We start from the raw sequence: 27,247 nt of genomic DNA, 5'->3' as shown, positions 1-27,247 counted from the left end.
ATTGTCAAGCACTATCTTGGTTTAGTGGTTTGTGATTAATATGAAGAGTCACTATGGAAAAAAAGTAATGGATTTTTTCAAGGGGGGGGGGGGGAGAGAGAGAGAGAGAGTGAGTTAGTTTAGCTTGGTTGAGAAGCTAAGAAGAAGAGCTCGGAGCTCTAGAAGTGAAGTAGTGTAGATTTATGCAGGAGATTTAGTCTCATGGATTGGGTCTCCCTTGAGACTGTCTTTTGTTCAGTCGAAAAATCGCAATTGCAGCTTGTGCTTGTTAGTTGGGTTCTCTAAGCTTTGGGAGAAATTATTGGTGTTTTTTAATAGCATATTATTGACGTATGAGGTAACATTGTAAAGTCATCAAGTACTTATTGTTCTTTCCCAATATTATTGTAATCTCCAGTTTTGGCTATAAACTTGAGAGATGAAACATTATAATCCTTATTTGAGCTTAGCGATTGCTCTCAAAGTTACCCTGTTGTTTTTTCCTTCAATTTGAAAAATTTTCCACATTACATCTAAGGTTTAAAAGATTGGGTTTCGACTTAACCAAAATCGAGTTTTGGTAGGTTTCGGTCAACACCAGATATTTTTTTCCCATTGATGGGGAAACCAAGGTTTCGACCCTAAAACAAGGTTTTTTAGGTCTGATTTTTTGTAGGTTTTCTATTTTTCACATTTTAAACACAATCCATGAATTACATTTACCAAAAATCATTGAAAATGGTATTTGTGGTTATTGACCCAAGTTTACTAACGTACATGCTAATACAATACAAACATTAAAGTGTGTTGAATAATGTAAACCAGAATACCGTGGGGGTATTCTGGTCCTTTGGGTGCTTTAGTATTATATTTTATAGTTGTTTATGTACTGCCTAGCTGTATTGGCTAGGCAGGGGTATTTTGGTCATGTAATTTCATATTCCAGCATTATAAATAAAGGTGCCTGGGTGATCACAATAGATCATTCAAGTTTTCTCAGTTCTGTTTTTTAGTATTCTAGTTTTGAACATGGTATCAAAGCTAGGGTTTTAAGACCTGCTCGATTGTTCAAAAACAACCCTTTTCTCTTGATTCCTCTCCTCTCCCCCTTCTCCTCTCCCTTCTCCCTTCTCTCTTCTCTTCCTTTGATCCATTCAACCCTTTTTAGGGCAGCACCCATGAGGTGATCCATCTATGGTTCGAGTGCTGCCCTCCATCTCACCTCAATTTTAAAACCTAATTTAGATCGATAGTGCTGCCATTATCTCTCTCTGCGATTCAGATTGCTTCAGTTTTTTGGAGATCGATCTCATAACAGTTGGGAGATCAATTGGTTTCTTTGGAGCATCAATGCAAGCCTACGACAAGATCTATCCTCTCTCGATTTCACATTGATTGAAGACCCCAAGCAGCCTCTTTCCTCTTCTTATCGATCTCAACTGTCGAGGGTTTTGCAAAACCCGACACTTTATCGATTTGGTTCTTCTAGGCTGCTGTTTGGGAAGATTTTTGAGGGATTATTCCCTGGTTATATTGCACTCGACAATGTTTCAGCCTTAAATTCTGCTATTTTTAAAGATCGAATCTGTCAATTTCGGATCGACTCGCGAATTTTTGAAATTCATTTTTTTCAAAAACTTGAATTTTACCTTCTGCATTATGGGTGACTCGAGAGATTACATCACTCTCGGAGGAGATCGGACCGGACTGATTTCTTGCCCTATCTTCTGCCATAAAAACTAGATGGTACCAATTATCCGATTTAGGCGGATCCTTATCCCTCACTGTGGTGCGGGGACTCACTGCCACCTTCTGTATCACCAAACAGCCCATGAAGAAGGGGCTGCCCGCACTAAATGGGCAGCTAATGATGCGATGGTGATGTCTTTTGTTCTGAATTCTATGACCACTGACATTTCTAGTCAGTACCTTCTCCTTGACACTGCGACTCAGATATGGACTGCTGTCAAGGGTACTTATGGTCGTTCAGGGGGTGGTGCTCAGGTTTATGAGATCCGAAAGACTCTTCAACACACTACCCAGAAAGAGATGACAGTCACCAAGTACTATACTGCCCTCAAGTGCTTATGGCAGCAACTGGATCACTGTGCTTGATTCGTGCCTACTACTGCTGCAGATATTACAGCCTACCACACTTATGTGGATCAGTTTCGAGTCTATGACTTCTTGGCTGGACTTAATGATGATTATGACCCTATTCGGGTGCAGGTTCTTGGTCGGGTTCCTTTTCCCACTTTGGAGGAAACTTTTTCATATGTTCACTGTGAAGAGACACGGAGGGCTGCTATGATGATTACTCCTAAGGTTGACAGATCAGCTTTACAGACTACTAGTTCCATCACTACTGACACTTCTGCTGATAATGTTACTGCTACTGCTACTAGTAAAGAGCCTGTGAAGTGTGATCATTGCCACAAACCATATCACACTAAGGCTCAGTGTTGGAAACTTCATGGGAAGCCTGCTGATTTTGAGAGCAAACGTGGTCGTGCTAAATCTAAAAACAAGGCCAATCACACTGAAAGTGTAGCTTCAGGTCCCACTATTGACATTGGTTTCTCCCAGGAAGAACTTCAAGCTCTCCGGCGTCTGTTGAACACATCTGCTGCCCCCACTACATCTGCTGCCAATTCAGGTTCCTTCTTTGCCCATACAGGTATTTCCTTTGCTGGTCATTGTGCATCTGTGGTCTCCACTCCTTGGATCATAGACTCTGGAGCTACTGATCACATGACAGGTTCCTCCAGTCTTTTTAATACCTACTTCCCTGCCTCTGGTAAAGACAAAGTAAAAATTGCTGATGGGTCCCTCTCCTCCATATCGGGGAAGGGCTCCATTGGTTGTTCTCCTTCATTGACTTTATCTTCTGTGTTACATATTCCCAAGTTTACTACTAACCTTCTCTCCATTAGTAGTATCACTAAATCTTTAAACTGCAAAGTGACATTCTTTCCTACTCGTTGTGTTTTTCAGGAACTGCACTTGGGGAAGACGATTGGATCGGGTAAAGTGCATAGCGGATTGTACCTGCTTGATGGAGATCCTGCATCTACAGCGGCTTTACCTTCTAGACTTTGTTCACCAGCATCTTTTTCCTCTGAATTACACTTATGGCACTCTAGACTAGGACATCCACCTTTAGGAACCTTATCTACTTTATTTCCCGCATTTGGCAAAACTTATTATAAAGAAGATTTTTTTTGTGAGCCTTGTGTCTTGGCCAAACAGACACGTTCCAACTATCCTATTTCTAATAAAAGGTCATCTTCTTTATTTCATGTTGTTCATTCTGATGTGTGGGGTCCTAGTAGAAAAGTTGCCCTTTCGGGTCATCGGTGGTATGTCACCTTTATTGATTGCTATTCTAGGTTTACTTGGGTTTATCTGATGCACAACAAAAGTGAGGTTTTCTCATGTTTTCAGCACTTTCACCAGCTGGTTCAAACTCAATTTCATACCACTATTCAAATTTTACGGAGTGATAATGGGCGAGAGTATATGGAAGGTCAGTTCCAAAAATACCTGGCTGCCCATGGGATCCTCCACCAGACCAGCTGTGTTGATACTCCAGCCCAAAATGGTGTGGCTGAGAGGAAGAACCGCCACCTCTTAGAGGTCGCTCGTGCCCTTTTGTTTGCCCGGAATGTCCCCTCAGTTCATTGGAGGGATGCTGTTCTCACTGCCGCCTATTTAATTAACTCCAGTCCATACTGAGGTTCCTGTTCAGGGGGAGCAGACCCCTTAAGCCCAAACTCCTGTCCAGACAACCATTAGTGAATTTCAGAGGAGGATTGATGTTAGCACTATGAAGACCTATGGAAGGAGACATAATCAGGTTCAATCCACTGTTGCTCTTGTACCCATCCAATTGCCGAACCTGGATCCAGAACCTGCCTCTCCACCTGGTAATGTTCCTTCTCCTGACTTACCTATTGCCCTTCGCAAAGGTGTCAGGACTTGTACTCAGCATCCTATATCTCATGTTGTCTCTTATGACTCCCTTTCCCCATCATTTCGTGCTTTTGTTACTTCTCTTTCTTCTGTTCGTGTTCCTAATAATTGGCAGGAAGCTTTATCAGATGAAAGGTGGAAGGCAGCCATGATGGAAGAAATGGAAGCTTTGAAAAAAAATAACACATGGGAGCTTGTTGTTCTTCCACCTGGGAAAAAAACCGTTGGATGTAAATGGGTGTTTGTGGTGAAACAGAAGGTGGATGGCACCGTGGATAGATATAAGGTACGGCTCGTTGCCAAGGGTTTTACTCAGACATACGGCATAGACTACCAGGAGACCTTTGCACCTGTTGCAAAGTTGAATACAGTTCGTGTGTTGTTATCTTGTGCAGTCAACCTTGGTTGGGAGTTGCAACAGCTAGATGTTAAAAATGCCTTCCTGAATGGAGCACTGGAGGAGGAGGTATACATGGACATTCCACCAGGATTCTCTTGTGACAGTAATAGAGGAAAAGTCTGCAGGTTGAAGCGTGCACTGTATGGGCTGAAACAGTCACCCCGAGCTTGGTTTGGTCGATTCCACAAGGCCATGATTTCTGTGGGCTATAAGCAGAGTAATGCTGATCACACACTCTTCATCAAGAGGGTTGGTGAAAAACTCACTGTTCTTATAGTCTACGTTGATGATATAGTGGTTATTGGCAATGATGGTGATGAGATCAGACAGTTGAAGACCTTCCTTGGCCAGGAATTTGAGATTAAAGATCTAGGCAAATTAAGATACTTTCTTGGGATTGAAGTGGCCAGATCTGCGAAAGGCATATTTCTCTCCCAAAGAAAGTATGTCCTAGACTTGTTGGCTGAAACAGGTTTGCTAGGCTGCCACCCTTCGGACACTCCTATGGATCCTACTGTTCGGCTCAAGGAAAATGGGGGTGAGCCTGCTGATAAAGGCCGGTACCAAAGACTTGTAGGGAAGCTGATTTACCTTTCACACACTCGTTCAGACATTGCTGTTGCTTTGAGTGCAGTGAGTCAATTTATGCATGATCCCTACACTTCTCATATGGAGGTTGTTCTTCGTATTCTACATTATTTGAAGTCAGCTCTTGGAAAGGGCATTCTTTTTCCTCACATGGTCACCTACGGGTAGAGGCATACACCGATGCTGACTGGGCTGGTTCAGCAGATCGAAAGTCCATTTCTTGATATTGTTCTTTTGTAGGTGGAAATCTTGTTACCTGGCGTAGCAAGAAGCAGAATGTAGTTGCTTGTTCTAGTGCCGAAGCTGAATTTAGAGCTATGGCATAAGGTATTTGTGAGTTACTTTGGCTTAAAGGGCTGCTACAAGACTTGGGTCTACCTATTCGCCTTCCTATGATGCTGTACTGCGACAACAAGGCTGCAATCAGTATAGCACACAACCCGGTGCAGCATGACCGTACCAAACATGTTGAGGTGGATAGGCATTTCATCAAGGAGAAATTAGAAGATGGGCAGATATGTATTCCCTTTGTGACTTCTTCGGATCAGCTTGCTGATATCTTCACCAAGGGTCTGCCTGGAAAATTATTTCACCCTAACCTAGTCAAGTTGGGCATGATCGACATATTTGCTCCAACTTGAGGGGGAGTGTTGAATAATGTAAACCTAATACCGTGGGGTATTCGGTCCTTTGGGTGCTTTAGTATTATGTTTTATAGTTGTTTATGTACTTGCCTATATTGGCTAGCGGGGTATTTGGTCATGTAATTTCATATTCCGATTATAAATAACGGTGCTAGTGATCACAATAGATCATTCAAGTTTTCTCATTTTTTTAGTATTCTAGTTTTGAACAAAGTGGTATTATAATTAGTTCATATAATTATAAATTACTTGAACCCAATAATACATTGAATCCAAATAAAACATTAAGATGTCCCTCTTTTCCTTTTAAGAAAGTAAACATTGTCTATCATCATCCTTTCAATGGGCATCCTAAAGATCACACTTCGTCCTAAAGTGTTAAGGGCGAAACCAAGGATTTTTAAAATTCCCCTTAGGTGTACCCACAAAACCAAGTTGTCTCGATTGAAACCACATGTTTCAATCGAGTTTTTCTTCCATGGTTATATCTAATGTTTGATTGGTTTGTGCCTACTTGTTCCATTATGTTTTCGTTTTTGTTTGACTTCTGAGTTGCATATGATTTCGTTAGCCGCATACGCTTTCGTGAGGATACAATTTTGTGAGTTACTACTTACTACATTTTTTACTTACAAGTGGGAAGGTTTTTCGCACCTCTTCCTAACAAAAGGGGCACAATTTTATTCATTTAAATCCCCTTCACATTATTATATGTGAAATTATGTTATTTACCCATCTATTAAAGCACAAGGCTGTAAATGGATAACCGAAAATCCGAATTCGATCCGCATCCGTATCCGTTTAGGGGCATCCGTATTCGATTAGAGATATCCGAAAAAAAATCCGAATACTCCGATAAAAATCCGAATCCGAATACTTAATTTTAAAAAATTAAGTAAATAACGATCTTGAGGGTTTTTGAAGATTCAACAGGTTCTATAACATGAGGAGAAGAGAATCATGATCTAAAACTATGGATTGAGAGTGAATTGTATCCACTAGGGGGAGGAAGGTTCGGGTTACACAAGGCAGAGGTGTAAACGGATGGTCGAAAATCCGAATTCGATCCGTATCCGAATCCATCCAAATCTGTTTAGAGATATCCGTATTCGACCAGAAAATATCCGAATCCGATTACATCCGATCCGTATCCGAGCCGAATCCAATCCGTTTACAGGCCTATTAAAGCACCACGAAGCAATGACTTTGACTCCCTTTTTATACTGGGTGAGCTAGACCATGATATTTGACCATTACTTATCAAGTTCATCTTTATGTATAATAATGTGACAACAACATAACAACAATTATTAAATTGTCCTTGAAATTGAACCAGCAACTCGTAGGTTTTTATGGAAGCTTCACTTTTGCTACGGAAGAATTGGTTATATTTCACAAATTTCTTCTTTTTTGGGTAAGAATGTTTCACAATTCTAAACCCAAGGGACTCAAGAGACGCGTTTTTAAAACACAAGATATTCTTCTTTCACAATCACCTCATAGGTTACCACAAGCCTCCACGGAACAGAGTTAACATTACCAAATGCTGTGTTTTAAAAAAACTTGGGTTAAAGACACATACCCCCTAAAATGTATCCAATATTTTTCATGCACCCTTAAGGGTTTTGACAATTTCACATGCGCCCCTTGAAAATTCCACACAATCTGAACTATAGGATTTTCGAATCCAAAGACACCCAGTTCTAACTTCTAAGATGCTTTAAACCTTCAAGAATTCAGACAAGAGAATATCATAGATTCATATAACAGATGTCTCTAGTAATTTAAAACCATTCAAAACCATCATAACAAAAAGAAGGTGAAAGACTAAACCCAGTTGCCAATCCAGCTTTTCCATAAGGTGAAAAAAATGAGATGAAAATACCAAAAAGCAGGGACTCGCTATTAGTGCTGGAAACGGACAGACCAACGTTGCAACTAGACACAGACCGGACAGAGAACAGAGGCTGCGACGTGGAGGAGAAGATTGAAGCAGTTGGGGCCGCCATTAGAACACTTCAATTCAGTGTTACCTGTTGCCGACTATTTTTCTGCAAAGTTAGTTTGCCCTTTACAAGAGTGTGGATAGGAAGAGAGAATGGGTTTGAGCTACGAGCCTGCCCTTTATCCATTACTGGACAATATAGATATAGTGAGAGTGAGAGCTAACCACAATCAACTCTGTTCGACTCTACAATTGTAGAGCATAATACATAGAATTATAACCTACAACACAAAATCAGCAAAATATCTCAAACGATTAAGGTAGAGATTTTTCTTCATTTTTTTGAACTTACAAGTCAAGTGGAATTGCATCATCATCTCTACCGCAACGTTGGCAGCCATCTCCACACCCCCTCCCCCGCCTGCCTGGGGTTGAAACAGTCGTTGAGTCTTCGGCTCATCTGGATCCTTTGAAATTAATTAGGGTTTCCACAAATACAACCTCAACCATGAATTCTTCTTCAACCTTCACAAAGCTTCTCCCAATAAAACACACTTGAGATGGGGAGATAGGACAATAGGGTTTCCTGTTTCACCGTGCATAGGGAGGAGAAATGGGAAATTGGAAATAAGGGAGGATTAAAAAAATAAAGGTAAATTACACATCACCCCCTGATTTTCTAACGAAATTCAGATCAGCCCCCGATTTTTGAAAAAAAAAACCTCAAATCACTCTCTGATTTAGACCCCAATATGACAAATTAATTCCTAACGTTAGTTTTATGCTTAGGTGATGGTGTCACCTAGTTAAATAAATTTAAATCCTTAAACTACCCTTTAGCACTGTATTATAAATTTAATTCTAATATTTTAGTACAAGGGTAAAATAGTCTTTTCACATCAATAATAGTAGACTAACATCGTTACTATAGAAGGGGTGATTAGTTTTTTCAAAAAACTAGAGGGTGATCTGAGTTTCATTTGAAAACCAGGGTGTGACATGTAATTTACCCAAAAAATAAAGCGGGAATGGAAAAAGAGAGAGGATCGTGCTTGGTTGGGAGAGGAGAGAGGGAATGTACCCAAAAAATAAAGCGGGAATGGAAAAAGAGAGGATCGTGCTTGGTGGGGAGAGGCGAGAGGGGATGTTGTAGGATGTAGGTTGGACACGATGCCTAGGTCGATTCCGCCGTATATTCCAAAACATATGTTTAACAAGAAAACTGACCACCAATTACAATGGAAATCTAATTCTACTTATAAAACTATATATATACACTAATAACCACGAAATTAGGATAAATTACACATCACCTCTTGGTTTCCAAACAAAACTCAGATCACCCCCTGGTTTTTTAAAAAACTCAAATCACCCTCTCGTTTAGACCCCAATATGACAAATTAGTCTCTACCGTTAGTTTTATACTGTTAAGTGATGATGTCAGCCAGTTAAATAAATTTAAATCCCTAAACTGTCCTTGACATTCAAACATAGATTTTGAAGGGTAATATTATAAATATAATTTTAATGTTTTAGTACAAGGGTAAAATAGTCCTTTCACACCAATAACTAACAGCAAACTAACACCGTTACTGTAGAGGGGGTGATTTGAGTTTTTTCAAAAACCAGGGGATGATTTGAGCTTCGCTTGAAAACCAGGGGTGATGTGTAATTTACCCTCGAAATTATTATTCCGCTGTACAAACTCCTATATACGATGGTAGATAAAAGGCTATCGTATTAAACCATATTACTCATGTCAAATAATATTTCCGTTGTTAAATTACTCTTTATATCTTATGTATGACATTATATATGACAAAATTATATTTCCATTCCAAAAAAAATATACATAATACGACGGTAGACAAAATATCTGTCGTATATACTGGCTATAGAGATGGGACTAAGTTTCTACCATTAAAAAACAAACATATACGGCGGAATAGAAAATATCATCGTTAAGGTAATAATTTATGATAGGAAAACAAAACTATCGTTAAAAAAATATTTTTACAGACCGAAATAAAAATTCTTTTCCTATCAAAAAACCGTTGTAATTGATCTTTTTGTAGTGGTTTCTGCAAGTTTATTTGACAAGCAATTCAGCAAATAATCTTTGCAAAAAGTCTTCATCACTAACCCATTAAAATTCCTCAATATCAATACATTCTTTGAAAGTACTCTTTACGGTACAAAACACATTCAAATATTTTAGACCAAACTCAGTCTTCCTTTTTCATGCATTGAACTCAAATCCACTAAAAGTTTTCAGTTTGATCATCTCAAACGGAACGGCATATTTTTCCATCTCAAGATTGCTATATATATATATATATATATATATTAAAATTTATTTATTTATTAAAAAAAATATTTAAAGCAGAACAATCGCACTTACTGAGAGGAGAGACAGAGAATACGATGAATCAAGTATAGCCGGCGGGGACCTGATGGATTTCGTTGGTAGCTGGCGCTACGCAGGTCACTGTCTGGGGATGATGATCGAAAGCTAAAAACTTTGACAAAAGCTTGGCAAAAAAGCTTTCTGCTAAAAGAAGTTTCTGCAAATTGCTTTCCTCTTCTTTTTTGTTCTTTGAACCAGTCAAATCAAAAGCTTGACAAAAGGCTTTCTTCAAACTTCCTTTTTGACCTTTTATTTGTAAACAATCAAGTAGCTTAGTTAGTAAGTTCAGGAACGGCAATTGAACGGGAATGGATACGTTCGGCAATTAAACGGACTAGACGACAATAATACTTTTAAAAAATCTGGTATAATAAAATGCATACGGCAATAATTCGATATGTGTTTAATACGGTCGCTCTATAAGAAAAAATACGTGCATATATTCACTATGTAATAGACATGCACCACCTAATAAATAAAATAATAGCATATAGACAATGATTTTATCAAAAAGAAACTTCACAACTAAAATAAACACAATATGATATCCCCTATTAAATCTCATAAGATTATCATTTAACAAATCAAAATATCAATAAAAGTATCTCATTCGATATGAGAAAAAAAATAAGACATACTGTGTTCTAGAACTCATCTCTAAGATGAGCTCACATCAATGAACTCATCTCTAAGATGAACTAACATCACCAATGGAAGTTCATTTGCCTCTGCAATCACCAATTCACCCACCTGCAATTAACCGGCCACCTGAACTGAAATGAGAACGGAGATGAAGAAGATGAATTGAATGGGGGCAGTCGACGGCTAGGGTTCAAAGAGAAGAAGACCAAAATCGTATTATGCGAGGGTTTTGTTTTGCGTTTTTTCTTCTTTAAGTTTTGAGTTTTTTTTTTATAACAAAATTAAACTTAAATTAAAAAGTATTAAACGCGTTTAATTCTTGTTTAATATATGTATAATACGGGTGCACTTAAAAAATGAGTATTTACCATATATATGGAAATATATGGTAAAATAAGTTTTTTTTGAATTAAACGTTCGGATACGCATATAATACGCGACCTTACTAACTAAAAGTAAGAGCCGTTGAAGACTAGCCGAACCGAAAGCTAAAAGACAGAACCGAAAGCGACATATGCATTCTTCCTTTTGATTTTTTTTTGGATAAATTACAGATCACCCCCTGATTTTTGAAAAAACTCTAATTACCCCCTCTACAGTAACGGTGTTAGTCTGTAGTTAGTTATTGGTTTGAAAGTACTAGTTTATCCTTGTATTAAAACATTAGAATTAAATTTACATTACTACCCTTTTTCATCTTCAACCTAAAATATTCCATCCCTTCCCTGCAACTCAGCTAGCAACATCGCCACCGCCGCCGCCCTCTGCTTCGCTCTAGCACTAAGGTTCATACAATACAAAGAAGTATCGAACCACATTCCAGAAGAGGAACTTCCACAGATCGTCTCTGCACAAACGAACAGAGGAACTTCCACAGAGGGTTCCCAATATGAAAAACAAGAAGAGGAACTAAAAGTTGAGAAAGAAACTCCTTTTAAAATACGATGCAGATCCCTAGTAGGAAACAGTCCCAAATCCGTCAAAGTTGGAGACACTTCTTGCAGTGCAGCATTGGAATCAGTACTACAGCAGGAACAAGTCTAGTATCCAAGATGGATTTGGTTCTTCTCCATCCAGAAGCTTCAGTGAGATGAATTGTAGAACTTTTCAATCTGCCAGGAATCAGTTGTTTGAAGAATAATAGCAGAACAACGGAACCACAACAACTAGTAACCAAAACCACCATTTATTATCAAGAATTAATGCTTGAAGAATAATAGCAAAAATAACCACAACCAGAATTTAGAACATGGAGAGTTAGCAATTCCTGCCCAAATAAATTCCACATCTTCAGGCAAATTCTATAAGTTATTTACGGTTCTCCATATGATCCTTCAATCTCCTTCATATAGATTGGTTCAAATCAAACTTGTTAGAGTACAAAGGGTTTGGATTAGTTTTTTTTTAAACTAGGGTTTTCCAAGAAACGAGTTCACGTTCAAGTGGGACGGGTACTTTATAGGTTTCCTGTTAGGGTTTTGTTGTTGGTTATCTAGGGTTTTAATTTTGTGGAACTATAGGTTCAATTCGATTCCTTCTCCATATCCTTTTATTACTGATTTGAGGGACCAAAAAGCTTTAGAGTATATGGCGGCAGGAAGACATGGTGGCTACCGTGATAATGAATTCAGAGACTGTGAATCTAATCTCGATGCTTCAAGGAGGAAAGCTTTTTATTACGCGAAGGAAGATTATGATCGCGGTCACATGGGTGAACATGACCGCGGATGAAGTCGCAATCGGGAGTTTGAACGTGGAAAGGAGCGAGATTGAGTTGCAGGTGTGAGGAAGAGGTGAACTTCTGCTTGAGATTGAGTTGCAGGTGTGAGGAAGAGGATGAATTTGGGGATTTTTAGTTACAAGGGTAAAAACGTAAATCAACACTAGTCAAGGGTAGTTTAGGGATTTAAATTTTTTAACTAGCTGACATCATCACTTGACAGCATAAAACTAATGTTAGGGACTAATTTGTCATTTTGGGGTCTAAACCAAAGGTGATTTGAGTTTTTTCAAAAACCTAGGGGTGATCTGAGTTTCGATTGAAAACCAGGAGGTGATTGGTAATTTACTCTTTTTTTTTTTCAAATCAATCAAAGCAAAAAGGTTTCTGAACTAAGGCTCTCTGACAAAACAAAATTGCAGACTTACTTTGTCATTTTGTTTTTAAACAAACAAGCAAAACCTTAGAAGACGATCACCAAAAGGCGATCACACGAAAGAAAGGGGGGGGGGGGGGGCAGAACCATGATGCACGATCTATGAAATTCTACAGAACCGAGACGTACGATCAACAAGCCAAAAACGTGATTCCAAAATCTGAATAGGTTTCGCACAATCGAGATGAACACCAAAATCGATCTTTTAGAAAAAAATATTGTTTAAAGATTATTAAGGTTTTGGGTTTAAGCACAAGATTGCTTAAAGTAATACACTGTTTTGGAATAAACAAATTGCTGCCTCCAATTAGTATTTATAAGAAAGACTAGGGTTTTAGGCTAGATGGACTTTATCAAGTAGATCCCACCACAACCTGATTCCTTATTCAAATAGACTTATATTAGAACATATATTAGGGTTATAAAGTATATCCAACAAATTTAGTCCATCAAATCCTATACTATTTCCAACATGTCCATAATTATAGTTCTACGATAGCTATAGCGGTCCATGGCCATAGTAACCCTTGTCGAACACGCACGGGTACTATGTGTTTGTTTCGTTGCAGTAATCCTTTGAAGCTTCATCTATCTCTTCTATATAACAAAAGACTGTAAATACATGAAAAGGCAAAAACATAAAAATGGATTTATGCTTATATTGATTTATTCTAATGAAAAATAGGGTTATAAATCATGTTAAACACATCTATTTATGTTTATGTGTGAGACAAACATAAATTTAAACTATACCAAAGAAAGCCTAAAACTAACTAGAAAAAGATGAAGAACTTACGTCCAGTCTCATGAGTAACAAGGGCGAAAAGGGCACGCGGCAATTTCACGATTAGAGTCATCAGTTGTGCCGGTGGTGCCGAAGCTAGTGTAGGAATTAGGTGAGGCCTGATGGTGGGAGCAGGGAGGAGGAAGTGAGCCTAGGGCAGGGTGGCGGTGGGTCAGGTTGCAGAAGAGATGGGCACCAGGGCCGGGGCTGGATGGTGAAGAAGGGAATCAAGTTGCAGTGGTGGGAGAGAATTGCCGACAACCAAAAAAGTGATGGGGAATTGCAGTGGGCAGGGTTGCCGGTAATGGCTGTGCTATACGGGTCCATTAATCAGCGTACAAATTAAAGATAGAAATTGCCATGTTCATACAAGGACGTGAAGGTGATTCGGTGGTATCGCAAGTGAGGTTGTCACCAGGTGACACACCAAATTGATTACAATATTCCTTATAATATTGAACACGAACTTGTATAGCTGCTGTGTTTCCACCGTTGCATTCAGCTGGACCATTGACGGCTTTGATCGTCGCTCCAAACCCTTGCCCAGAAGTTATATTTGAGTGACAATAGTCCATCCAGTACCACAATGCTGTCTTGAACGAAATCACAACATCATTGGCAACAGTTTCAGGTGAATTTAGCCCATCAAATCCTATACTATCTCCTGCAGCTCCGTAATTATAATTCCATGTTAACTGTAGCGGTCCACGGCCGTAATACTTCTTGCCGGCGACGCACGGGTACTGTGTGTATGTTTTATCGCAGTAATCCATAGAAGCACCACCTACTGCTTCTATGTAACAGAAGTCTGTAAACACAGAACATGGTTTATTTTTGTGTTTTTTTTTTTTTTTTTTAATCTAAAGGTACTAAAAAGAAGCTTGAAACAGAAGATTTCTTGATGAAATAATTAATTATGAAGAACTTACGGTCAGTCGCATCGGTTAAATGGGCAAAAAAGGCAGCAATCTCCCGTTTAGAGTCATCAGGTGATCCGGTGGTACCAAAGCTAGTATACGAATCAAGTGCTTGAAGAAATGCGTCACGGGTATAGAAGCTCTTGCCGGCACAGCTTGCGGCAGATTGATTGATTATCCCATCGAAGAATTTTGATGTAACTATATTAGCCACCACCACACCGTTAGACGACTCATCGCAAGGCCCCGATTTGCATCCAGTGCCGCAGTAATCGCTGCCAGTTCCGCAATACCCATACTGGCTACAGCAAAGGTCAGATGCACAGCCACAATTCTGAGTCATTAGTATGGATTCTGGCATCATCAGCCCGGCTAAAATTCCAGCCAGAGAGATGGCTAATAGGATCTTGGGAGAACCCATTGAGGAAGACTGAGAAGAAAAGATGATATTCAAGAAACTGGGATAAGAAAATAGTGGATTTATAGTGTATTAGTGCCTCCGAAAAGAGCTATAAGATGTCCACAGATCCGGATCCTCTACTTCCACCCTGCAACTTGATTCCCCTCAATGGAATCAAGGTGAAAAATACCGCCGTACCCCCACTCACGCAAGGCACTTGGGCAGGGGAAAGGGAGTCATTTGGTGCCTTACTGTGTATGGGGCACACACAGCAGTACGTGCAGGGTAGAAATAGAGGACCTGACGCAATGTCCACATCAGTGTGTTGGCAGTCTAGTAGTTTTCCCAATTACCCCAATTGGTGGATAGAATGCTTTGCATCAATTGGCTTGGGCTGCTAGCATTTACGTCTAGTTTTCTTATATCATGTATGATGACTTTTAGGAGTCAACAAAAGTTCTAAATAAAGCCCTGAGTTCTCTCTATAGATTTTTTAACAATCATAAATAGTCGTAGTCATAAGTATGTGAGTTCATTAAAAGTTCATATGGGAACAAAGTCATGGTGGCCCTCCAATGGTTCCACAAATTAAATATGTAGTCCTTTGTATCTCAATAAAAGGATTTTAAAGTTAGAGTCTAGGGACCAACGATAACAAAGTTTGTAAGAAAAGTAATCACTCGATCCTCCTAAATCTATATCCAAATTGGTATGTTTCTGTATTTTATTAGGGTAATTAAATTTGATGTTAATGTTTTCTTATTTTATTGATTATAAATGGTTGGGTGGTGCAATTGTTTAATAGTGTTTGGTGGCCAGTTGAGTGTTGTTCTTAATGAATAGATATCAATAAAATGAATTATGATAGTTTTTAAGGAAACTTTTGAGATTTTTTCCATATTTTTGCTTCCGTACTATTTCAAAGCAATCGTATTAAAACACGTACCGTATCATTGCCATAGCTGTTTTATTGCGTCAAATTTTTTGAAAATGCACTATTGTCGTGTGGGCCGATTAATTACCGTACATATCCATTCCCGTATTATTGTTGTACCCGAACTTACTTACTATGGTTCTCACCATGTGGGGTAGCAATGTAGCACCCCATGTGGGTAGCTAATTCAAATTTGACAATTTAACATAGGACTGACTTTTCCTTGCCCCACGATCAGTGGGGATCCTCTCCCAATGTGGTAACCACCCCATCTCATCTCACATTGTACATGGTGTGTGGAAACCATACCCCATGGACGACATGTGATAGGGATAGGGTGGTTACCACTTGAGGAGGGAATCTGGACTCAATTCCTCGAATGAAGGTTTCGTATGGTGTGGAAAGGGTATTGGGAACAGTAGGGGGTATTATCTGGAAAAAGTTTTGCTGCTACATTTGTAGCATGAATGTTCCTGCTACGCTATTGGTAGCCAAGGAAATGGAATAATTCACTTCCCCTTTGGGTTCTCCTAAATACCCACCTAGGTTTTAGTATTTTCTAAAATACGTTTAAGAATCTATTTCCTTGGCTTCTAGCAGGGTAGCATGAACATTCCTTCTACAAGTGTAGTAGCAAAATTTCTTTCCGTATTATCTACTTGGTATGAGTGAGGGGGGTGTTGGAATAATTATGACTCTGATTCTTGGTGTTTTGTTCCTCATGGGTTGTGAATAACTTCTTCTTTTAGCGTAAGTGTGCTCTAAAAAGGATTCAGCTAAATTCATGAGAACATGATGGACAACCCCTTGTCCGAATCCGAGGTACAAATTCGTCTATCGGGTAACCCATCCAACTAGTATTTCAATAAGATTAAAATATTATTAAATTAAATCAAATATTTTTTTAATACCTAAAATACATCAATGGTCATTAATGCATGATTCTAATTCAATGAACATGAGGTTAGCTGTGTGAAATGTATCCTACTTATATTCTTACAAGATCAAGTAGAGTTCTTTCTCCCATATATATTATAAACTTTAAATCTCACACATATTTTGTTATATAATATATTATATATGAAGATAATAAGTGATAATATTTTTAGAGTAAATATCATCCCCTCCCCTCTAAGTATGCATAATATTAAACCCTTCCCCCGGATTTTAAATAATGATAATACCCTCTCCTACTTTTGAAAGATTCACCCTAATCATTAAAAAACGCAATTAAGTGATAACGTGGGCATTGATAAATAAATTCATCTACTCTTTCTACCAAAACAAAAAAAAAATGATGTACTGGGCATTGACAAAATTTTCTAAAACCCCATAATACGCTTAATGTAATTTTATTCCAATTTGTCCTCTTCAACCCTAAAACCCCTTCTTCTGCCCCCAAAACCCCTCTGCGTTTCTTCTTCTTCATCTCGCTCGGAATAGTCTTCTTCACTAATGGTGGCATAAAACTGCTTACAGACCAGCCGTTGTAAAACTATGGAAGAAGAAGAAGAAGAAGATGCAAAAGGGGTTTGATATTATGGAGGCATCTGGTGCTCTTATTCGTTCCCTTCGTAGCTTCTCTTGTGGTGGATTTGATAACAATCCGTTAAAATCCTCTGTTTCTGGTGTTTCAATCAATGCCGGAAAACAGTTTTTCGGGGAGTTTCGGCTTCTGGGGTGTCGAAATTCTTTGAATTCTCTAAAAACCAGTAAGCTTTCAGATTCGTTTGTTCCTGGGTTTCTTGATAATGGGCATTTGAAGTATTACGCTTCGCCACCGACTTGTAGCAAGGTATGTAAGAAGGAGAAATCTGAGACTGCAACGATAAAGAAGAAGTTGAAGCAGATTAAAGGGTTGACTAAGAATCTGTAGGTGCTTTCTTCTAACTTGAGTTCTTCGGAGATCAACTATGGTTTTATTGGGGACGATAAGGAGACGATTTCGGATGATTCAGAGCCTAGTTTTGCTTGCTTTTGCTCTCTGTATTTTTTTTTAAGGAAAGGATTAGCAGAGACTTATAACCTTAATGAATTTTTGTTTTTGAAAATAAAAAAATATTTAATTAATGGCTTTCCATAATTTTGTTTAAAAGCAATTTTACTAGTCCTTCATGATCATATGCAACTCTCCAAATTTTAAATCTAGAGTGTTAATGTTGGAATATATGTTATTAAGATTTGAGAAGCAAAAGATTAAGGAATTTGTAGGGTTGCTGCAATTGGTAGAGAACCAAATACTTATTAATATTACCCAAACAGTTATCTGATTTAGGTTTATTAAAATACAGCTTAAGAACAAGTCTTTCTTCTTTCTTAAAAGTAACAATTTGCTTAATTTTGTATCAGAACATCAAATAACCAATCTGTATTTTGTTTCTACAGGAACTCTGGAAGGTTCTCTTGCTCAACTAGGAAAATTCAAGAGCACAGGAAAAAGAACTAAAAAGGAGGAGGAAAGAAGAGAAAGCTAAACTGAAAGCTACATTAATGAAAGCCAGAGATGACGATGAATCATCCTCTAGCTCCTCATCTGAATCGACTGACAGCAAATGTGAAAAGATTGTTGATATGAAACAGCTCAGAAATAGGGCACTGGAAAAACCACAGTCAACCAGTAAATTAGAAGCATTAGTAACAACCTCAAACCTAAACCAACGAACAGAGAATAGCAGAGATGAATGAAGATCACAGTTTGAAGGGTTGCTGTAATGGTGACAGAAGGGTTGGAGGAAGTAGTGTAGTTGTGGAGGCATCACCAGCAGCAGATAAGATTGAGGTTTGCATGGAAGGGAAGTTCAAGAAAATGGGAGCTGCAGTATTGTTGGAGGAATTAAGTGTAAATGTTCTTCTCTTCTGCACTATAGAAGAAGAAGAAGAAGAAACGCAGAGGGGTTTTTGGGGGAAGAAGACGTACAAGTACTAGGGGTTCTGGGGTTGAAGAGGGTAAAATTGGAATAAAATTGCATTAAGGGTATTATGGGTTTCAGAAAAATTGTAAATGCCCACGTCATCACTTAATGGCATTTTTTAACGATTAAGGTACGATTGATAGAATCTTTCAAAAGGACATTATCATTATTCAAAACTCGCGCGGGGGGGTTTGATATTATGGGGGGGGGGGTTTGATATTATGGATACTTGGAGGGGAGGGGAATGATATTTACACTATATTTTATGTAAAATTGATAATTTTCTCCTCATCCCAGTCCATGCATCTCTCCCTTCCCCCACTCCATGATCAGGGCCAATCAGGATCAACCCGATCCGACCCTGAGGGTGGGTCAAGATTGGATTTTCCGGGCTTTAAGTAACAGTCGGGCTGGGTCTAGGCCCAGCTAAGGGGACTAAGGGTTGAGTTGGGGTTTTAAAAAGCTTGGCCCAACCCGACCTTGTTGCAGCCCTAGTACAAATGGGTCTGTGAGAATATCCCAAATCTGGTTAAATGGAGGGGGAGGACTTAACGAGGAAAGGTAAATAATAAGAGATCGCTACTTGGTCTTGTAACCCTTGCACTCGGGGAGGGGAGCAATGAGAGCGTGCGTAGGGACATTAACACAGACAAAAGAAGCAACACCCCGCTTGGCATCCCGTGCCGCAATAATCATTGCTAGTTCCACAATACCCATACTAATTACTGGCTACAACAAAGGTCTGATGCACAACCACATTTCTGAGCCATTACTACGGATTCTGATATCATGCGCCCGGCTAAAACTCTGGCCAAAGTGATGGCTTTTTCTTTAATTGTAAGGGCTGCCATTTTGGGAGTACCCAACCCAAAAAGATCCTGTCCAGCACCTTGCCCAGGCTGCATGTGTAGCATCGAACACAGCAAAGCGTGAAAAGACTGCCTCACCCCTGCTTGGACAAAGCGCTCGGGTAGGGGTGAGGAGGTCTTTTCACTCCTCATTGTGTCCAGCGCTGCACGTGCAGCCCGGGCAGGGTGCTGGACAGGTGCCGAGTCCGTAGCCAACTATCCATACTAGGAAGACTGAGAAAAGAGTAGATTTTGGGAACGGGGATGAGAAAATAGTGCAAGGGAAAGGGTCAAGGGAAGGTTTATAGTGTATTAATTAGTGCGTACGTGTGGGAAGAAATAGCTAATGTCCACATCAGTGTGTCGGTTGCAATAAATGTCATGAGTCGTGTCTAAGAGTCTGATAGTATACGCGTTAGGATCATAGTTGGAAAATGGGGTTTTGACTAGAACGAGTTGTATGAGTCGAGTCAAAATTTTGAAAAACTTGGTCAAGAGTCGTGTAGACTAAGCCATGGTAAAAAATGACGAGACTGGGTCATAAATTGTCCGAGTCAAATAAGTCTCGGTATCTTTACGTGAGTCATGACAAACTCGACGCGTGTAGTTGCTTTTTAATAATATCATAAAGTTGGTTCACTTAGAAAATGAGTTGAGTAAAATAGTAAATCTATATACTAAAATAGTACGAAACTCTCAACTCATCGACTCCCTTCTCTTGTTCAATGGTATAAACTCAAAATGCGTTGATATTTAATTTCTTTTTTTTTTATTTTTTAATAATATATACATATTTTTGCATTAAAAAAAAAAAAAAAAGGTAACTTGCCTTGATCAGGTTTGGCAAGGCCGAATCATTGAGTTTTTCTAAAAGACGAGCCTAGTCGAGTCAGAAAATCTGATTTTCCAACTATGGTTAGGATAGCATTTTCATCCGATTTTCTTATCTTTTTTCTTGGTAATAATCCGATTTTCTTACCTAATGTTTGAACGATTAGGAGTCAAGAGTCAACAAAATGTGATTTATATCGAGAGTTAATGCATGTAGACAATTTCACGTAGGATCAAGTTTTCCATGACCTACGGTCAAAGAATAATTTCTTGAGTGGGGATCCTCTCCCTACGTGGTAACCATCCCACTCCATCTCATACCATTCATGTGGTGTGGAGACCATACCTTGTATTATTTTCAATAGTTGACATTATCATGTACGTGAAATAGCATGCTTCTACCCAAAAAATAAAAAGATGGTTAAGCAAGTTGCGTAGCTTAGAGAGTAGGGTAATTGTTATAAAGGGATAGGTGGTCCATGTAATGGGTATGAAAAGAAGTAATCAAATCTCTTCTCTCATCCCTGTTCTAGGAGGCCGCTATCCTCGAAACGAACATTTTCCTTCCTCCTCTCCTTCTTCAACTTAATTTCTTTTCTTCCCCAGTCTTAGGTTCATTACATTGGTGTTTTCACTGAGAGTGCTTCCTCCACCGCCATGGCCGAGGGAACTTGCTTCTGCCAAATTGAGAAGACGACGACCGTGACAGAGTCCCTAACCCACCCAGCTCTGCTTGCTCCTCGATTCCATTGATGCTAAGCTTTGACGTCTCTTCCCTGCTTACTCTACCTTAGCCCCTCCACCTTCATCCTTTGTTCTACCATCCATGCCTGCTCCGATTCAGATTCGAACCATTTGCCCTGGCCAGAATCAATCTGGCACCACAGTAGCTTCCTCGCCAGTATTCGAGATCTTCGAACCGCTTCCTTCTTCGATCCCTACCGTCATGGACCAGATTCCAGGTCAGCAAGAATCTGGAAACAATGTTGTCGTCGATCGTGGAAACTAGATCCTCGACAATGCAACCGTGAAGCTTGATAGGGTGGGAAATGTCATCGTCGTCGTTCATGTTGTTCCCTTTGCTACAGAGTTCGCTGCTTCAGAGATCTCAGCTTCGTTGTAGGATTCCAGCACTGAGATGATCCCTGCCTTCTTGGACTAGAATCCAATCGCATCAATCATTGCAAGCTTCAAAATGAACATGGGTCGCCTCTCTGTTCCCTTTGATGACTTTTGATTTGGCTTTTCCCCAACTTCTTCCCCTGTGATCGTAGTGGATGCAGTCCAGGTGCCAAACCACCACTGTATGCTCGCAACTTGGAGAGGGGAGGATTGGAACCCTCGACCGCCACCACCTCTGCATGGCAGGGATACGACTACTGGTCTTCAAGCTGAAGGTTGTTCGTTACCGTCATGCCAAGTTGCATCACAACCCTCCATCGTGTTCTGTTCGGCATCACAATCCTTTAGGCTGCCTCTAGACTTCTCGGCAGATATGGCAATTCGCACAATTGATATCGAACAGGCCCTTAGACCCTTTGATCCAAGCGGGTATTCCTACCCGTTTGTGCTTATTGACAAAGATCAAGGCACGTAAGGGAGAGAAAAGATCTGGATCCCTAGGTCACCACCGTCTTCTCCTCCTCATCTCCACTCACTCCCCAATGCCTATGCCAACTGTGGCCATATTCATCGAAGTCTTCTTACCTTCAGAGACACCCACAGTGATGCCAAGAACGATTTCCTCGTGCGGCCGAGGATCGAAGGGGAACTCATGGATTTCTACATGTGGCAACGTCCGGGTGTGGAAGAGCACTTCGCTGCGTTTCATCGGCCAAACAAGCATGCCGATATTTCTAGGATCATATTTCATTTTCAATTTATTAGGGTCTTCGAGGGCAGCGACCTCCTAGAATAGGGATGAGAGAAGAGATTTGATTAATTTTTTTTCATACCCATTACATGGACTAGCCGATGGGGGATCCACATCCTCTACTTCCAAAGATCGTACTTCCATCCTACTTCCATGAGCTCCCACTGTTCCACCTGACCTCACATGCATCTAATGGTTGAGATTAAAAAAATTCAAAATTTTTTGAAAACCTCATGACATCTTCTTGGAACCACTTTAGAACCCAAAACAAACCTACCCACCGGTTCGGCTCATCAACCCAAACCCATTTCACTCAAACTAAACCCAAACCTCTCATCTACCTAGGGTTTCAAATCGTTTAGAAAATTCCCAAATCCAAAACCATCGCTCCCTTCTTCTCTACTTCCAACAGAATTGCCAACGATACACCGGCTCAGAGGGCAGAGAGATTCGATGATCAAAGGGGTTCACTGTAAGTGAGATGTTCAGAGGGGTTCGATGTAAGAGAGAGAGAGAGAGAGTAAATGGGGAGTAATACCTGAATCTGTTTTGTGATTCAATCTGAGCTGTTACGTCTCAAATTCCATGATCAATTGCTCCTAAAAAATCAAAATTAGTTTTTAATTGTCAACAATAGCGTATAACTCACCAAATGTTGAACCCCACGCTTATATGCAGAATTGCAGAAATGAGGGACATTAATGAGGAGATCCATTTATAAGTTGTTCTTGCACTTTCCTCACTGATGCCAATAGAAAAGAAAAGAGATTTACACAGAAAACAGATCTGCCATTTTCCATTCCTGTTAAAACTTTAATCTACAAAATCCACTTTCTTAATGCAAATTTTCGGCACCAAAACTGGTTCTCTGTATAGGAAAGCAGAGGAGAGAAATAAAAAGAAAAGATGAAAAGGGGATCGTTAAGCTTCTTGGAGGCACCTTAGATCTTATATACTGTCTCACTGCTCCATTTCTTCCACAACTCCCCATTTTCCTCTCCCTCTCTAATGGTTTCTGCAACTAAGAACCTTCAACCACAAACCCACAAACTTCACTTCAAAACCCAAAAAAGCTTAATTTCTTCAAACCCTTTAACTATTTCGTTCCCACGATAGAAACCCAGAAGTTTTATTTTCAATCTATGCGGCCTTCTTCTTTTTCTTCCAACTTTTAATGAGCTGGGTCCCCTCAATTCAACCTCAAAACTTTAAGTTTAAGCTTCTGGGTATACACCCAACATCTGAGCCGGTGTATCGTCGGCAGTTCTGGTGGAAGTAGAGAAGATGGAAGAAAGGAATGTCTGTTCGATGGAGAGGTTGGGACGTTGGGCTCTCAATAGGGGTGTAAATGAATAGTCTAAATCCGTTTCTGAATCTGTGTCCGTATCCGTTTAGCACTATTTGAACCCGTTCGAAAGCTAAACGGATGCGGATATAGATAGGCTATAGCTATCCACAAAACTATATTTACTTGTAAACGGATAAAATATCCGAATCCGTCCGAAAGCTAATCGGATGCGGATGCGGATATAGCACTTTCCGAGCCGAATCCGATCCGTTTACGTCCCTAGTTCTCAGATGTGTTGATGGGTTTGGTTTGGGTGAGTTTGAACCGGTGGGTGGGTTTGTTTTGGAGTTTAAAGTGGTTCAAACAGGATGTCACGAGGGTTTCAAAAAAAAATTTTGAATTTTTTTAATCTTTAGATGCATGTCAAGCCGAGTGGCACATTGCGAGCTGGAGCCGGATAGAAGTACAAGCTTTGAAAGTAGAGGATGTGGATGGTCCCTTTATAACAATTACCCTACTCTCTACCTACCCAACTTTCTTAACCATCTAACAAATTAACAGATTCTCCTACATACCAAATTTACCCAATTACCCCAAGGGCAGTCATAACACGGATTATTATCCTCTCCAATTCCTAAAGCTCGGCAGTGCTATCCGACATGTGACAGCTCAGACATCTAATGATCTGAGCTCAACATAGTCAATGAGCTTGGACCGTTGGATATCCGAGCTGCCACATGTTAAACATCCCAGTAGCACTACCGCACTGCCGAGCTTTAGGGAATTAGAAAGATAATTTTTCGCCATGGCACTTCCCTTCCCTGCGAGATAACGACTTTCGGAGGAGACAAGAGCGAGAGACAGTTTGGGTGGATTTGCAGATCGCATGAACGGATTAAAGGGGATTTCCCATGCCACTATGTGCATGTTGTACATGAACCCATATTGATGCTGTGTTGCTGTTTTTTCTTCACTTCGATCTCATGCTTATTACCGGTCCACGTGGTACTATCAAGTACGTGGACAAGATAGGAATGCCTTCCTATGTAGGCTGAGTAATAAAACTTTGATTACTAAAAAATATAACCTTCTCTAATTTATAATTTAATGTAGTTGAATGGCTTATCAATCATATCCTACCATTCGATTTTTTTGTCTCTTTTTACTAACTTTGGTTGATAAGCTAAAAAGAAGGGTTTCTTGGAGCTCTAGGAGAAGAAGTGCAGATATTCTGCAGGAGATTTAATAATACGGATTGGGTTTTTCTTAAGACCGTTTTATGCTATATCTCACACTCTTGTACAGTCGAAATTTTGAAGTTACTTCTAGTGTTTGTTAATTGTATTTTGTAATGCTTTAAAAGTAATTATTTATGAATTTTAGAGGTGATTTAATTAGTAGTTAATGTGTGAGGAAACAGGATCTAGATCTTCTACTGTTGAGCTGTTCGATAGGACCGTGCTGCCCAGACATGATACTGCTGCCCAGACACGGTACTGCATGCAATGATCGCCTTACCCTCACTTGGGCAAGCACTCAGGCACTGGGCAGCACGGTCCTGCTGAGCAGCTCGGCAGTAGAGAATCCAAATTGGAGGAAAGTGTTTACCTTGATCTTCAATTCTTGGTAAACTCATAGGTTGCAGGGCGTGCCAGTGTTTTTCCTGAAAACTCAAAGTGAAACAATCTGACTTCCTTACAAACGAAAGAAAAGTTCTTCACTTTGCCTCGGTCGCTCCAAAGACTTCGCTTCAAATAAAATTGCCGAAAGAAAAGATCTAAAGAGACTAAATGCTATTTCATTAACTATTAAAAAAGAAATTACGTACAAAGAAATAAACTCAAATTGTGTTGAATCAGGAGGAAGAAACAAAAAGAAAGATAAAAAAACACATCTCGTGTAATTGGGTTGTTGTCATTTTTCTGTTGATCCTCTCTTCTTCTTTGAATCTTCCTTTTATATTTCTTAGACTTCGTTTCAATTGTAACTTCCTGATAACCCATCTTTGAAACAGTTATAACTGCCCAGAACGTTAACTTCTTTTATTCTTTAATTTGACCGAATAACCTCTATAGTTACGCTTATCGGTGACAAATAATTATTTCGATCAAGATTATCCGAAAATGGGGTGTAAACAGAAACAAGATATATATATATATATGTATATGTATATATTGGTAATAAGAGGTATAGTAAAAAGATACTATTAAGCAAAGTATTACAAAAGATTTTATTTAAGCTATAGTCTTTATTATCTTAAAACAATACAATAGGCTATCACCATGCATGGATTTGACTAACACTCTAGTCTTTATTGTCTTCCCTTCTCCCCACCGTGGATTTGGACTAACACTCTAGTCCTTATTTTTTTCCCTCTCCTCTTTGGAAATTAAACTAAATTACAAAAGATGTACCATCTTAACAAGTGAGGTTGTCACCAGGAGAGACACCAAATTGGTTACAATAGTCCTGATAATATTGAACACGAGCTTGCACAGCTCCTGAGTTTCCACCATTGCATTCCATACTATTAATGGATTTAATCGTAGCTCCAAACCCTTGCCCAGAAGTTATGATTGAGTGACAATCGTTCATCCAGAACCACAATCCTGTCTTGAACGAAATCACAACATCGTTGGCCACAGTTTCAGGTGAATTTAATCCATCAAATCCTATACTGTTTCCCGCAGGTCCATAATTATAGTTCCACGATAGTTGCAGCGGTCCACGGCCATAGTAACCCTTGCCGGACGCGCATGGGTATTGTGTGTTTGATTCATCGCAGTAATCCTTAGAAGCACCATCTATCTCTTCTATGTAACAAAAGTCTGTAACCACACAAAAAATGGATTTATGCTTAGATTGATTTATTTGAATGAGAAATAGGGGTCATAAATCAAATCAAACACATCTATTTATGTTTATGTGTCAGATAAAAGTAACTTGAAAAAAGTGAAGAACTTACGTCCTGTCTCATGAGTTACATGGGCGAAAAAGGCAGCAATTTCACGTTTAGAGTCATCAGTTGTTCCGGTGGTGCCGAAGCTAGTGTACGAATTAGTTGCTTCGAGGAATGCATCACGAGTATAGAAGCTCTTGCCGGCACAGCTTGAGTCAGCTTGGTTGATTATCCCATTGAAGAAATCTTGTGTAACTATATCACCTACCACAACGCCGTTAGACGTTGATGACGATGACCCATCGCAAGGCCCCGATTGGCATCCAGTGCCGCAGTATTCGCTGCCAGTTCCGCAATACCCATACTGACTACAGCAAAGGTCAGATGCACAACCACAATTCTGAGCCATTACTATGGATTCTGGCATCATCAGCCCGGCTAAAATTCCGGCCAGAGTGATGGCTAATAGGATTTTGGGAGAACCCATTGAGGAAGACTGAGAAGGAAAGATGAAATTGATGGAACTGGGATAAGAAAATAGTGGAAGAGAAATGGTGGATTTATAATGTATTAGTGCGTGTCAGATAAGCTGAAATGTCCACATCAGTGTGTTGGCAGTGCGGTAGTTTTCCCAAAACTCAATTGGTGGATGGAATGCTTTGCATCAATTGGGTTGGGGCTGCTAGCATTTCCGTCTGGTTTTGTTATATCGTGTATGAAGACTTTGAGGAGTCAAACAATTTTTAGTTGGTTCTCACCATCTGGTGTGGCACCCCATGGTCCCCATGTGGAGACATTCAACAATTTAACATTGGACTGACTTTTCCT

General features: G+C 39.6%; 2 protein-coding genes across 3 annotated transcripts in view; both read right to left on the bottom strand.

The window, feature by feature from the left end:
• LOC122667860 (endochitinase EP3-like) overlaps positions 1 to 19,767 on the bottom strand; it is a 36,694-nt gene extending 16,927 nt beyond the window's left edge. Inside the window, exons 1-3 of the mRNA XM_043864306.1 lie at positions 19,756 to 19,767; positions 19,678 to 19,683; positions 19,513 to 19,542 (exon numbers count right to left, since the gene is read on the bottom strand). Coding sequence (XP_043720241.1) covers positions 19,513 to 19,542; positions 19,678 to 19,681 — 34 coding nt within the window. The 5' untranslated portion in view covers positions 19,682 to 19,683; positions 19,756 to 19,767. The remainder of the gene's footprint in view (positions 1 to 19,512; positions 19,543 to 19,677; positions 19,684 to 19,755) is intronic.
• Positions 19,768 to 25,857: 6,090 nt separating this feature from the next.
• LOC122667858 (endochitinase EP3-like) lies at positions 25,858 to 26,917 on the bottom strand. Of its 2 annotated transcripts, none has more exons than XM_043864304.1 (2): positions 26,474 to 26,917; positions 25,858 to 26,345 (listed from the first exon to the last, which is right to left on the bottom strand). In XM_043864304.1, exons 1-2 carry the CDS (start codon positions 26,904 to 26,906, stop codon positions 25,939 to 25,941), a joined length of 840 nt encoding a protein of 279 aa, XP_043720239.1. In that variant the 5' UTR covers positions 26,907 to 26,917; the 3' UTR covers positions 25,858 to 25,938. The 2 variants fall into 2 exon arrangements, with proteins under 2 accessions (XP_043720239.1, XP_043720240.1); XM_043864305.1 differs by having other exon boundaries at positions 25,858 to 26,348; positions 26,486 to 26,917.
• Between the last annotated feature and the right edge of the window lie 330 nt (positions 26,918 to 27,247).

This window comes from Telopea speciosissima, chromosome 7 (assembly GCF_018873765.1).
Source record: "Telopea speciosissima isolate NSW1024214 ecotype Mountain lineage chromosome 7, Tspe_v1, whole genome shotgun sequence".
Classification (NCBI taxonomy): domain Eukaryota; kingdom Viridiplantae; phylum Streptophyta; class Magnoliopsida; order Proteales; family Proteaceae; genus Telopea; species Telopea speciosissima.
Note: the sequence above shows the minus strand (reverse complement) of the source record. Positions and strands in the feature narration are given on the sequence as shown.

Bases quoted from the DNA above. Each gene is read 5' to 3' on its own strand.
- LOC122667858 (XM_043864304.1), bottom strand. From the start codon at position 26,906: ATGGGTTCTCCCAAAATCCTATTAGCCATCACTCTGGCCGGAATTTTA. The intron at 26,346-26,473 runs CTTTTTTCAAGT...TGGTTACAGACT, and splicing joins GACAGGACGTAAGTTCTTCA to TTTGTTACATAGAAGAGATA.